The sequence below is a fragment of the Cydia fagiglandana genome, chromosome 26 (genome assembly GCF_963556715.1).
Source record: "Cydia fagiglandana chromosome 26, ilCydFagi1.1, whole genome shotgun sequence".
Lineage (NCBI taxonomy): Eukaryota > Metazoa > Arthropoda > Insecta > Lepidoptera > Tortricidae > Cydia > Cydia fagiglandana.
The window spans coordinates 4045776-4058504 of NC_085957.1; the positions used below are offsets into that span (position 1 = coordinate 4045776).

General features: G+C 39.5%; 1 protein-coding gene across 1 annotated transcript; it reads right to left on the bottom strand.

The window, feature by feature from the left end:
* Positions 1–1482: 1482 nt before the first annotated feature.
* Positions 1483–5168, bottom strand: LOC134677575 (cleavage and polyadenylation specificity factor subunit 5). The gene is made up of 4 exons (XM_063536052.1): positions 4775–5168; positions 3742–3853; positions 2934–3024; positions 1483–1768 (listed from the first exon to the last, which is right to left on the bottom strand). The coding sequence occupies exons 1-4, from the start codon at positions 5002–5004 to the stop codon at positions 1521–1523; spliced, it is 681 nt and encodes a 226-aa protein (XP_063392122.1). The 5' UTR covers positions 5005–5168; the 3' UTR covers positions 1483–1520.
* Positions 5169–12729: the final 7561 nt, after the last annotated feature.

Here is a 12729-nt window from a genome sequence, read left to right on the forward strand (position 1 = left end):
TACATTTTAAGTATACCAAGTTTTTGGTTATTTTTTAATTTTAGGTTAGTGCCACAGATATTCGGTATTCGGCCGAATAGTAGGCAGCATTCGGCCGAATACCGAATATTCGGCAAGTGGCCGAATACCGAATAGTTGCCGAATATTCGTGGCATCTCTAGTTAAGACTATTACTTAACACTATGGTAGACTTAAATCTATAAACAGTCTTCTTTCTTGAGGTACAATGAAAATAAAACTCCATTTTGTTTCTTCATGTTTTAGTCAAATGCACTTATACTAAAAACATTCATACAATGTTCCATACTTATTGTAAACTGTCCTCTTTAATTATAACTATTAGTAATAAGAATGACTATATTTGGTCGATATTTTAAAATTCAACACTAACAGAGCAATATACCATTCCTTAGAAATTACATGAACATGTAAAAAATTATTTCATAAAGAAAAAAATAATGTTATAGAATAAGAAGTCTTAATTTTTGGGAATAATCGCAGTGTGATAGTGTCTAATATTACGTTACGTCAAAATAGGCTAAATATGATCACATCACATAATTTCTGGACGACCCCATATTTGTGGGCACCTTGGCCGATATAACTGTGATATTAGCAGGCGTGGCCCACTCCGCGATCCCGTCGCGTCGCTACAAGTACATGCGGCCCACACCAATGTTGGTGTCTAGCCATGGTGGTTGCCGCGCACCGCTACGGAACGGACGCCTGCTCGCGCTTGCGCCACCTAGCGGTCATATCAGTCGTAATAGACACGTTTTGTCGCAGTTATTTCTGTACCTAGTACTATTATTTATTCTGTGGTATTAGTATAAAATAGAAACTCCAATTTCACCACGGCTACAATTGTCAGTGACATATGTCGAGCGACAATTGTAGCAAATGACAGGCATTTGCTACAAGAATTATTTTTTCTTGTCGACATATTTGTAGAATTGTCGGTGAATTTTGACAGGAAATGAGTTATATGTCGGAATTTCGTTACAATTGTAGTGTTTCTTATTATGACAATTGTCATAAACTTAGCAAGGGAAATATCTGTTTTTTTCCGATATATTAAAGTTTTTTGTAATAATTCAATGATGGTGGCAAACAGGAATACGGCCCGCCCGATGGTAAGCGGTAACCGTAGCCCATGGATGCCTGTGACGTCAGCAACAGTGATGTTTTACAATTGTCGCACCTGTCACCCTGGTGAAATTGGGGCCAGGTGGGCACCGTCTGCGTCGGTTATATCTGGTTGCTGCAGTTAGGGCTGAACCCCTGGAGCCTGGCTACCGCGGGCCGGACGCTTATCGCGTGTCGGCGGGCCGGATTCGAACGCGTCGCGGGCCGGGGTTTGGAGACCCCTGGGGCCCGTTTCTCAAAAGCTTGTAACTTGTAATACAAGTGGAAGTCCCTTTCTAACAGAAGCTGTCAAAAAGTGACATCCGCTTGTATTACAAGTTACAAGCTTTTGAGAAACGGGGCCCTGGTATAAACCAATAGTCATTCTTACCACCTTACATGTAAATAAAATTGAATCTGCACAAACTCTGCGACAGCGATGAAATGATAGGCCCGTAGCCCTGAGCATTATCATACAGTTCGAACAGCGGGGCGGCCACCAGCTTGTAATTCTTGGGTACAGCGAAGAGTGCCCGGTCTTGGAGCTGGACTAGGAATAGCCGCTTGTGCTCCTTGGGCTTGGTGATGTGGGGGGGCACGTAGGGGTACTGCGGCGGCTCGAAGTTAGGGCGCCACCAGTTGCCTGGAAGTAAGGTTTATTTTTAAGATAGCATTCGGCAAGACGCTGCCGCGACCCGGCTGCCGCGACCGACCGCCGCCGCCGAACGTGGCAGCTGGGCGGCGCCGCCGCAAGCATTCGGCAAGGCGCGACCGGGCGGCGACTGCCGACTGCCACGGGCAGTAGTCACACGGGAGTCAGTGCTAGCTGTTGTGCGATTCGGTTGCGTATTATTTAAAATAACGATGTTTGACAATTTAAATATACGATAGCGAAAACTTGTGGAGCAACTGCTTCAGGACGAAGAAGATGATGAAATAATGATGATTTTAATTCCATCAAAGAGGAGTAGAATCGATTCATCGTATACGTCCAGAGCTGATGAAGGCAGTTATCAGATAAGCTCCACTTAATACTCGTAGTTTTCTTCGCAAGCCGCCATTTTTGCGACCGACACGAGTTGGGCAGCGCCGCCATACCGCTCCGGGAGCGGCTCGGCGCAGGCCACGCCCCCGGACGGTGTCATACAAATCCCTATAAAGCAGTGCGGCGACTTCCGGGCAGCCGCTGCCGGGTCGCGGCAGCCTCTTGCCGACGCATACCTTTAGAGGCGTTAGGGGTTGTGCACAAATCACGCGAGGTGTTTTCGGCTACTTTTTGGCCCCCCCTCCCCTTTGGTGATATTTGGTGGGGGTTTTTGGCTACCCTCCCCCCTCCCCCCACACAACCTCACGTGTATTTTTTTTTAAATTTTTCATTTGACCTAATTTTAAGATAAATAGTATTGTATATAGAAAAACTTGTTTATTTTCTATTTTCGTTAAATAGGCTCGCTATTTTGAAGTGCAGAGTGAAGCTTTATGCTTAACGAAACCGAGAAAAACTACTCATGTGGTAGGTTTTTTTTTTCTTAGTTTCGCTCACTGTAGAAATATACACGTGAGGTTTTCTTATATAAATAATCTTATCATTACGAGTATATTATTTAAATGTCAGAATATAGCCACTAGCTGGCATCCCCAGGGTAGTTGAGGCAGAGGTAGACCGAGAAAGAGATGGCGGGACGACTTGGATGCACTCCACCGGGATTGGCGGGATCTTGCTCAGCATAGGGAGGATTGGGAGGAGAGAGTGGAGGCCTGTGCCCAGCAGTAGGACACATAGGCTAATAAAAAAAAAAACAACTAACCTATGGTATCTTCAATAAGCCACTCCTGTTTGACGCCGTCTTGCCTGCCCAGCGTCTCTGTCAGTAGTCTTTTTAGCCCCTCAATTTCGTCCTGGAAATTAATAACTATTATTATTTAAAAGTAAATAAATGATAAAAGCGGTGGGAGGAAGACATGAAAAGAATGGCTGGTCCAAATTGGAAAAGAATAGCACAAGACCGTGAAAAATGGACGTCTTTGGAAGAGGCCTTCACCCAACGGGTTCCTACAAATTAAATTAACAAAATTATATTAACAAACTTTATTTATAATGAAAGGAAATAAAAGGCTTTTTATTTTTATTTTATTTATAAATTATAAAAAGGCCGTGGACTGGACGCACGCGGCGGACGGGTCGCCGCTGTCGTCCAAAACAAGTTTATTAACCCCCTTATTCATAAAGTGAATATCCATTGCGCGCGGCCGCCGCGCGAGCTAATGTTCGATGGTTTGCTGCGCGATATGGAGACGGGGCTTTATGGCGGCAACAGAAATACATCTTCTGTGAAATTTCAACTGTCTAGCTATCACAGTTCATGAGATACAGCCTGGTGAAAGACAGACGGACAGCGGAGTCTTAGTAATAGGGTCCCGTTTTACCCTTTGGGTACGGAACCCTAAAAAAAATGAAAGATGTGGAAAATTTCAACTGTCTAGTTATCACGGTTCATGAGATACAGCCTGGTGACAGACAGATGGATGGCCAGCGGAGTCTTAGTAATAGGTAACCATTTTGACCGTTTTACTATGGAACCCTAAAAAGAATGAAAGATGTAGAAAAATTCTTACTTCTCCTGGATTGAGTTCTCCGCCAGGCAGCTTGAAGAAGGCGGTCCCGAGCTGCAGCAGCAGCACGTGCGGCAGACCGTGTTCGTGCACTAACAACACACCTTCCACTGACCTGGAGTCACACACACATAATAAATAAATAAATATTATAGGACATTTTTACACAAATTGCCCTAAGCCCACGGTAAGCTCAGAAGGCTTGTGTTGTGGGTACTCAGACAACGATATATATAATATATAAATACTTACATATGTATATAGAAAACAACCACAACTCGGGAACAAATATCTCTATCATCATACAAATAAATGCCCTTACCAGGATTCGAACCCGGGACCATCGGCTTCATAGGCAGGGTCACTACCCTTTAGGCCAGACTGGCAGGGGTGCAAAACTCCTGACTTCGGCCAAACTCGGCTCTGTTCAATGCAGCATTTTTTTTATATAAATGGCTTTTACTCCTCGCTAATTTTAGCAAGGTGGATTCTGCCAATGTCAAGGTAGACTTTTGAGTTGTGAGAAGAAATGTTTGTATAAATTTTGACTTTTGTGGAAGGATAGGCTCGGAACCTTATCCACATAAAGAAGTTGGTAGAGCAGAAAGCTCAGCATTGCTCCGAGCAATTATTAGGGTTGACACAACTTGACGTCCTTTTGCGTGCACAACCACAGATAAGCGGCCAGTGTAGAAGTGCCGAGGCGGCGCGCGCGAGGCAAGTCCACACTGGCCGTGCGCGAGGAAATTGCCTCGCGCGTATACTCGCTCTGGGTGGACCCGGCTAATGTTATTAATTTAATCCTCTTTAATGAAAACTTTTACAATAGTAATTATCTACAAATTATTAAGCAAGCATAGAGGTTATAAAATAGTTTAGATACATTTCATGCAAATTTGTCTGCCAAAAACTAGGGACTTTGGCCATGGTGTTTGGCAACAAGAGATATTTGAGGTTAATAAAGCCTAGACCACTAAAAGAGACAGAGAGTATGACAAAAAGATAGATAGTCCCAAAATAAATAACACGAACTCACCTTCTCATTCCAATCTTTACAAATTCCTCCCTCATGCGTTGAAATCTTGCCGGCACAGAAGCGTCCCTCTCGAACAATGGCTCCTTCGTGCCAAACGTGTAATTAGTCAGCGGGTACAGGTTTATCGTCCTGTTTAGCGTCAAATTGTTGTTATTCTGGCTGTTCTGATGCTGAACGCCAGGTCGAACCGGCCACGGTTTATTTCCAGGTGCACCTTGTACTGCCGCCATTTCGAGGTTTTAATCACTACCGGTAATTAATTATGGTACACTGACTAGAAAATACAATACAGCAGATAATAAATGATATATCACGCAATAAATTTAACGTTATTCTTAGTAAAACAAGGAAATTGTAGCGTCGTGGTGTGCAAAACCAAACAACCGGCAGCCATTAAAAGCATAGACTAGACGAACAAGTTTTTTTTATCAAATGTGAGTTTGTAGTCTATGGGTAAAATGTAGTGATAAACTACCTCAAATTTACCGGTTTATTTACATGTCAAGAAAATGGTTAAACACTGAAAAATGCCTCTTACAATTTTGACAGGTTTGGCTTATAGTCCTGCAGCGCTGGCTATATTTTGAGCCCTAACTTAAAGTATTATTAAAGTCAAATTTTGTTTCGCTTAAGAATGCTGTTTTAAGCTGTTAATCTTACATTTTGTTTTGTGTCACAGATATTATTTGCTTTTTAAGTTATTTAATAATTTGTGGTAATTATTTTTATTTTGAATTATTTTGGAGAAAAGAATATTCGAGAGAAAACATGTAACTGTGTCGCATTTAGCATAGTTTGTGTCAATTACGTCCATTGCAATCGGATACTATGTCATACTATTCAAAATTACTCAAAAAATAATTAAAGTTAAAAAAAATTGCTGACGTCGCATTTAATCGTGTCAATATGGACATTACATGTTTTTGTGTCTTATTGAGGCACAGCTTCATAAGATTTTTGATAATTTTGTTCTAACAAGCTATTACCATAACGAAAGAATATTAAGGTTACTAGAGTTCACACCTTATTAATATAAAAGGCGGGATAAATAAGAAATATGAATTTGTGTCAGTTTCATCCATTGCATAAACAAATAATACAAAAATAATGTTCGCGTTCATACGACGCTAGCGGGTGGCTCTTAACGGGCAACGCGGGCCATGCACGGGGAGCGGGCGCGGCGGGCGCGGCGCGACCTTGGCGTGGCGGCGGGTAAGGGCCTCTCTCTAAAAACCACACGTTGCGTACGCAACGCATGTTTACTTCGCCTGCGCGCCAAATTAACGCAACTTATGCAAAGTTATACTACTACAAAGAGAACTTATAAATATTGTACAATGTCACCATTTATCAAAAGAACTGTATCTGTATCTGTAACTGTAAAGAACATCTTATTGCGAGAGTTAAGGTCTGTTTATAAATCTATACACATTATGGTTACGCATCATATACTTGTGACAATGACAGGGAATAGGTACCACTTGAGTAAAATTTGCTTATTAATACCGTGACTTGAGGTAACTTTCATTCTTTGATAAAAATATTACTTCTTGAACTTAATTTATATTAATGTTCTCAAAATTTTGATTTCTATATCTAATCAAGTCTAACTTCAATATATCTTAATTATATGGACTAATAAATTTTAATATAATCATTTTTTTTTTCATTATAAATAGCACAAACCAGTCTTTCCATACTTAACGTAAATTATGCACATTATTTTTTTAATGTATTTTTTGTTCTTAGCATTTTTTTATAATAGATATTATTAATTATGTACACGTATTGAGGTTATTTAATGCCTGTTTATTCTGATTATTATCCAAGGATAATAATTACCTTTGGGTTCAATTGGCGTAAAGGACATTTTGGCGAAAATGAGTTATATCCACTACCGTAGCCTGAGGCTACTAGCCTCAAAGGGTTTAACTGACAAAACGCCAGGATATCTTTCCAGGAGAGCCAAAAATCAGTTTTGTTTTGAGAAAAAAATCAGACCTTTTTTGTTTGTTTGAATTAACTGATGCCTGTATGTGGCTTATTCCTAACTTTTTGAGGTCTTTTAAACTGATTTCTTGAATACAATGCTTATTTACAAAAATAGCATGTCCGTTACGCCAAAAAACACGACTATTGTTAAAAAGGCGTCCCTTACGCCTCTTCTTTAATGTTTATCTTATCAGAAACAGGGCGTAATATACTAAAAATTAAACTGTTTTAGTACCATTTGGCGTAAATTCAACAATTTCATGGCAATATTCGCAACTTGCATTTAGGGAACACTGTACTTCTAAGTACTATAATCTCCATTTTTTATCTGAAAAATTATAGAGATGTATGTATTCACTGTCAAGTTTTCCCCATTTTTGTTATTTTGGATACTTAAACGTGGAAAAGGTCGTTTTTAAGAAAACAATGTTTTTTTACACACTACAAAAACAATTTTTTATTTTATTTGTTTATATTACTTCAAGTATATTAATTTAATTAAATTTGGTAGGTGAGAAGAGATCTCTGCTAAAAACAATCGAAAACCGAAGGGGAAACATGTTGGGGCACCTGATACGTCACGATACTTACATAAAATCTATAATTGAAGGCAGAATAGAAGAACAGAGAGGCAGAGGAAGACCGAGACGTGCATATATTGACCAGGCCAAAGAGAAAATTAATGTAGTGACGTACCATGAGCTCAAAACAGTGGCAGAGAAAAGAACGGAATGGCGAATACTCCACCGACAAGAGCTAGGCTCTTAAGAACAATGATGATGATGATTACTTCAACATAATCACTGCTGTCCTACCATTTATACAGGGTGTCCAGTAATTAATGGACAACCTTCTAACCATCGACAGGGCACCTTAGGCTGGTCCAGAAAATGCACTTATAGGTTTAGTAAAAGTTTCGTGGTTTTCGAGATAATCGCACTTTTCTAATTTTGGTTCCTTGTTTCACTGTAATGATCGCTTAGGACATAAATGAAAAGATTTTTACCTTCTGTTTTTTGAAAAATATTCTCAAATAGGCCTGCTAACCGAACCGATAGGCAATACAGTTTTTCCATAGCCAAGGTATATTTTTAGAAGACCTTAATCCAAAAAAATACATTGGACTCTAACATTTTTAAGAAGTCTGATCGCTTGTGGTGAAAAAAAAAAACGCATGGAGAACAGAGTGGCCAACTTTTTTAAAAATAGTTTATCTAATACTGATTCTAAAATGGTATCACACATGCTATTTACATTTCTACAAACAAAGATTATGGCCTAGATGGTGGTTAAAGTAAAGTATGGTGCTTGTACCGACGTTGATACAAAATGCTAAAATAAATAGATTGCCTGAATTCAAGTTACTTAAGATTCTAAGACCTTATTAAATGAAATATGAGTCTACTATCAACTTGACATGTATACTTGCATCTTAAAGAACTCATTTTTGCTTCGCTTATATTATTGGGAGAGAGGTCAGTTAATCTATGGATAATGTGGTTCATACCTTATTATAATGCTGAGTATGGAGTATTTCTCCCCGTTCATGAGCTCCAAGCGTAGCTGCCAGCTCTAACTTGCTCATATGCCACCACCTGTGTAGAAAATATATTTATGACCATGGGCCACTAAATTATCCCTAGCCTATATCACATTATAACACATATATAATATCTCAAGGCAAATGCAGAACATTGTAACATGTAGGTATATGTAGGGATAGATAGCCAGAAATTCATATTCATAGTAAGATACCACATTGTCCCGCAGGACTCAAATATACATATATATAGGTATGCAAGTCTGCATAAGATAGTCACAATTCTATATGTCTCAGAAAGTCTCATAAGTTAAACCTTTGCACCAGATAAGGGGTGCTGTGACCTGGTCGCAACCAGTCACATCTATATACGGATCTGAAGGCACACAGTTCTATCTGTGTCGCAACCTAGCCGCGCCAGCCGCAACCAGTCGGATCCACAGCCCTAAAGGTATATATATGTATCCCAGTCGCAACCAGATACATCTATATCGATCCCTTGGCACACTTAAAGAGTGTTCGCATGCCTAGCCGCGCTAGTCGCTAACCATTCAGATCCACAACGTATATGTATCCTGGCCTCAACCAGATACATCTATATATTGGCATTAGTTGGGGGTGTACTTGTCCCTCGTGAAGGGATATTGGTGCTTAGTCGCAACTAAGCACCCCACGCCTATTGGTGCTTCTAGACCATTTTCTATATGAGGCTAGGCACAAGCCGGCAGACGCCGACTAAGCACCCCACGCCTATTGGTGCTTCTAGACCATTTTCTATATGAGGCTAGGCACAAGCCGGCAGACGCATCTCCGACCTGTCCTGAACATATGCAAGCACACCCTCTGCCAGTAACACAGCTATATAAATAAATATATGAAAATATGTGCATGGGACTAACCAGTCCTCTTTTAAATACATATACTTAGCTTTGAAAGACGATGGTCTCGCTGTACGAAGCTGGCGTCCAGCACACGTACCACTTTATACAAACCACTTTATATTAAGGACTTTTATTTAATGAATCAATCATAAGTTCACAAACTAACTCGCAAGTTTCATACGAGCGAAAAAGGAAGTGTGGTTTGCTTACCATAGACAATATAGAAGCTGTTGCCAGGTGTAATATATATAATACATCGCGGAAGTCCGCGACACACCCACCGAAGCGAAGCTATTGCATTGCGAAGCCTCAAGTTAGGGTAGTCCTTAAGTCTCAAATCCATATCAAATTTTGCTGTATCTACATTTTCATTAGTAACATCAGTTTTCTCCTTCGTTCTATTTATGCTATGTGCCATGTCCGTGTCCATGTTATCAGTCTTATCCATGTTTCCATCCGTTTAAATATTGGAATAATCTTGCCTTTGTATCACTGGTAAGTCCGAATCTTCCTCAACTACCATTCTCTCACTTGTTGAACGACTCGACTTCAGATCGGTGACCTAAAGGGTACAACTGCATTATAGATCTTGTAAATGTACTGTCATCAACACATGGTTCATCGTGAGATCTGATTCTTAGTAGTTTATTTGAATGCTTGTAACATTTCCTTAGACTTCCACGAGTACTGATCCATGAATATGTCTCTGTATTCCTTCATGATAGTCTCACCTCGTCTTCATCTTTCTATGAGCTGTTGTTTAGTTGCAGTGGCTGTAACTGGTGCCTTACTCACTGACATCTGGAGTTCGAGACATCTTCCTGGTGTTAAGAAATCGGCTGGTTTCAATACATGTTCCAAACCAGTACTCATACAAGTCAAGGGTCTTGTGTTCATGACACTTTCCACTTCTTTGATGATAGTCAGTAATTGATTATCGTCAAGCAGATGTTTCTGTAAGTTTCGTTCAAACGACCGCTACATCTAAGGATTCTGTCGACATCTTTGAACAATCTTAGATAGCGAGTAAGATGTGTCTCCTTACCCTCAACTTCATCCGGGTAAAGTGTCTCTATATACTTCTTATTTTTTGTACTTCTGAGCTTATTCTGTTATCCTCACTTGCCTATGTTTCTGAACAGACTTGTCCGGTTTCCTTCTGATACTTATGCGTCTTGCTCAAGCCAATATTCTTATTAAGCTGATTTTTTCTGTCTGAGTTTAATCCAACTTTCTGTATGATGTTGTTCGACAGACCCTCCCCCGCGAGAAGAGTAACATCTCTTGCGGGTCGGCATGGCCAGATGTGAGAATCTCCTGTCAGAAATTCTGGGCCGCTGAGGTATCATTGGAAATCTTCTGTCGAATTAGTCTGCCTGGTTGCTACATCAGCTGAGTTGTATTCAGACAAAACATATCTTACAGTCAAGTTCTTATTTTCTTGGTTCCTTCTATATCTGTAGATGTTTCATGACATATTGGATTAGTCTGATACCTAAGTCCTAATGGTACCAATTTAGGAATCTTCAGATTATCTTGATCTTTTATGGGTATTAATCTTGACTTGCCAATAACGAAGTTCATCTTGTCTCCTTGAAGTAAATATACTACGGCTGCATACGCTGACATAGACGAATCTATGAAACAGTGAAGTTGGCCGTCTTGGCTATTCGCTATGTTCTTAGGTAGGCATATGCGATGAACTTGCTTAAAGTCTTCAGAACACCTCTCTTTGTATAAGCATACAAGTGTTTTTATCCTTAGGCAAATCATGTCCTTTTCTAAGTCCCATTTTAATACAAGAATTTTACAGTTTAATCTGTACTAGCATCTGTAATGTTCATCTACATATTTAAGCTCTTTAGAGTTGGAATCCATATCATTTTACTGTCTTTGTACAGACTCATCGCTTCTTTGACTCCGTTTGATCCTGTCAGATATTATGTACATAGATGTCGCTGGCTAGACTCTTTAAACATTCATCATTGGTACTGAATAAGTGATGTTCAGATATGATTGCAAAGGGTACACGTATAAATCTGTAATGTATAAGATTCTCTTCTATAGCTAGTTTAGACATATCTTTCAGGCACAGGAATCTTGTGACGATGATGTCTCTGTTGCTTGGAGCAATTTCTTAGGGCACAATGCTCTATTATGCTGATTCCTTTCACCACAGTGATAACAGATGTGTGTTATTCTACATTCATTTTGTCTATGGCCAATTTTCAAACAGATGTAACAATGGTTAGGTATTTTATCTTTCCTTTCAGCCAAGGTCTTAAATTTCGTGCAAGCGTCATTGTAATGATTCTCTTGGCAAAATATACATTCTATTTTCCTTCGTTTTTCAGATGCCTGCGCATTATTCGATTCACTATTAGCTTTATATGTTCTTTTCTTAGGCGTGAATGTATTTGAAAATGTTGATGTATTTTTTCTAAATTTATTTGGTTTTTCCCTCATATTTATAACTCTGTGTTTGATTCTCCTATCGTTGGATTTCTTCACAAATTTATCTCTAATGTGTAAAGTTTCAGTAGTAAAGGTTGTTTCCATATCTTTAGTCTCAACGCTTATCCTCTTGGCATCTTCTTTTGCTGATATGATAGCGTTTAGTTGTTTTCTTATTTCCTCAATGGATTCAATCTTCAATTTTAGCTTCATTTCATAAATGATGTCTTCCGGAAACTTTTCCATGAAAAGAAATCTTAAATGGTTTTGATTTGTATCCTCTCCTAGGGACTGTAAGACTCTTAGATGTCTCTCGAGTTCATCTAATGTCTTTCTGCAATCTTCTGGCTTTGTGGCCTTCTTAATCTTATATAAGGAAGAATAGTGGGCATCAACAATCTGCACTCTGTTGCCATATCTCTCTCTCAGAGTATCTATGGCAATCTTATAATTGTCATTCGTGGTTTCTAAACCATCGATTATGGTTTTGGCTTCACCCTTTAACGATGCTTTAAGGTAGAGTAGCTTATCAACGTCTCGTATATTCCTTTGATCAATGTTGGAACTGAATTGGTCCCAGAATTGAGTCCATTCTAGAACGTCACCATGAAAAGATATTAAATCTAACTCTGGTAACTTGCTCCTATTTTTTGTAGGATCGGATTTGACTTGTCTTGTATCCTTATCGGCTTGAATTCTTGCATTAAGTTCAGCTAAGACTTCATCACCGTCTAGCTGTATCGCAGTTACATTTGAAATCTCATCGGCGTTAGGATCCTTGGACAGGTTGAAGTACTGATAGAGATCACTTTGGAATCTTCCCAGTATAGATTGTAGTTTGGAGGCGATAATAGCAGCTTGCTCTAGCTGATCTTTTCCCCATGGACGACACGCACATAGCTCTGATGCTTTTACTTGATGCTCTTTGATGTTTGTGGCAAATGTGGACAGGCGATTCAGCAGGATAACTTCCATAGTGTTCTCACTCTCACTCTGGAAATGTATTTTTAAACAAGTTATAACAACAGAACTCAATAATGTTGTCAAGTACTTTATACAAATTTTCATATTTCCACCGAGTGTGAATC

What these genes read in the sequence shown, in the direction of transcription:
- LOC134677575 (XM_063536052.1), bottom strand. Translation starts at nt 5,004, where the DNA reads ATGGCGGCAGTACAAGGTGCACCTGGAAATAAACCGTGGCCGGTTCGA. An exon ending in GTAAAGATTGGAATGAGAAG is followed by an intron (nt 3,854 to 4,774) that starts GTGAGTTCGTGT and finishes GTGTGACTCCAG; the next exon opens with GTCAGTGGAAGGTGTGTTGT. An exon ending in GAGAACTCAATCCAGGAGAA is followed by an intron (nt 3,025 to 3,741) that starts GTAAGAATTTTT and finishes ATTAATTTCCAG; the next exon opens with GACGAAATTGAGGGGCTAAA.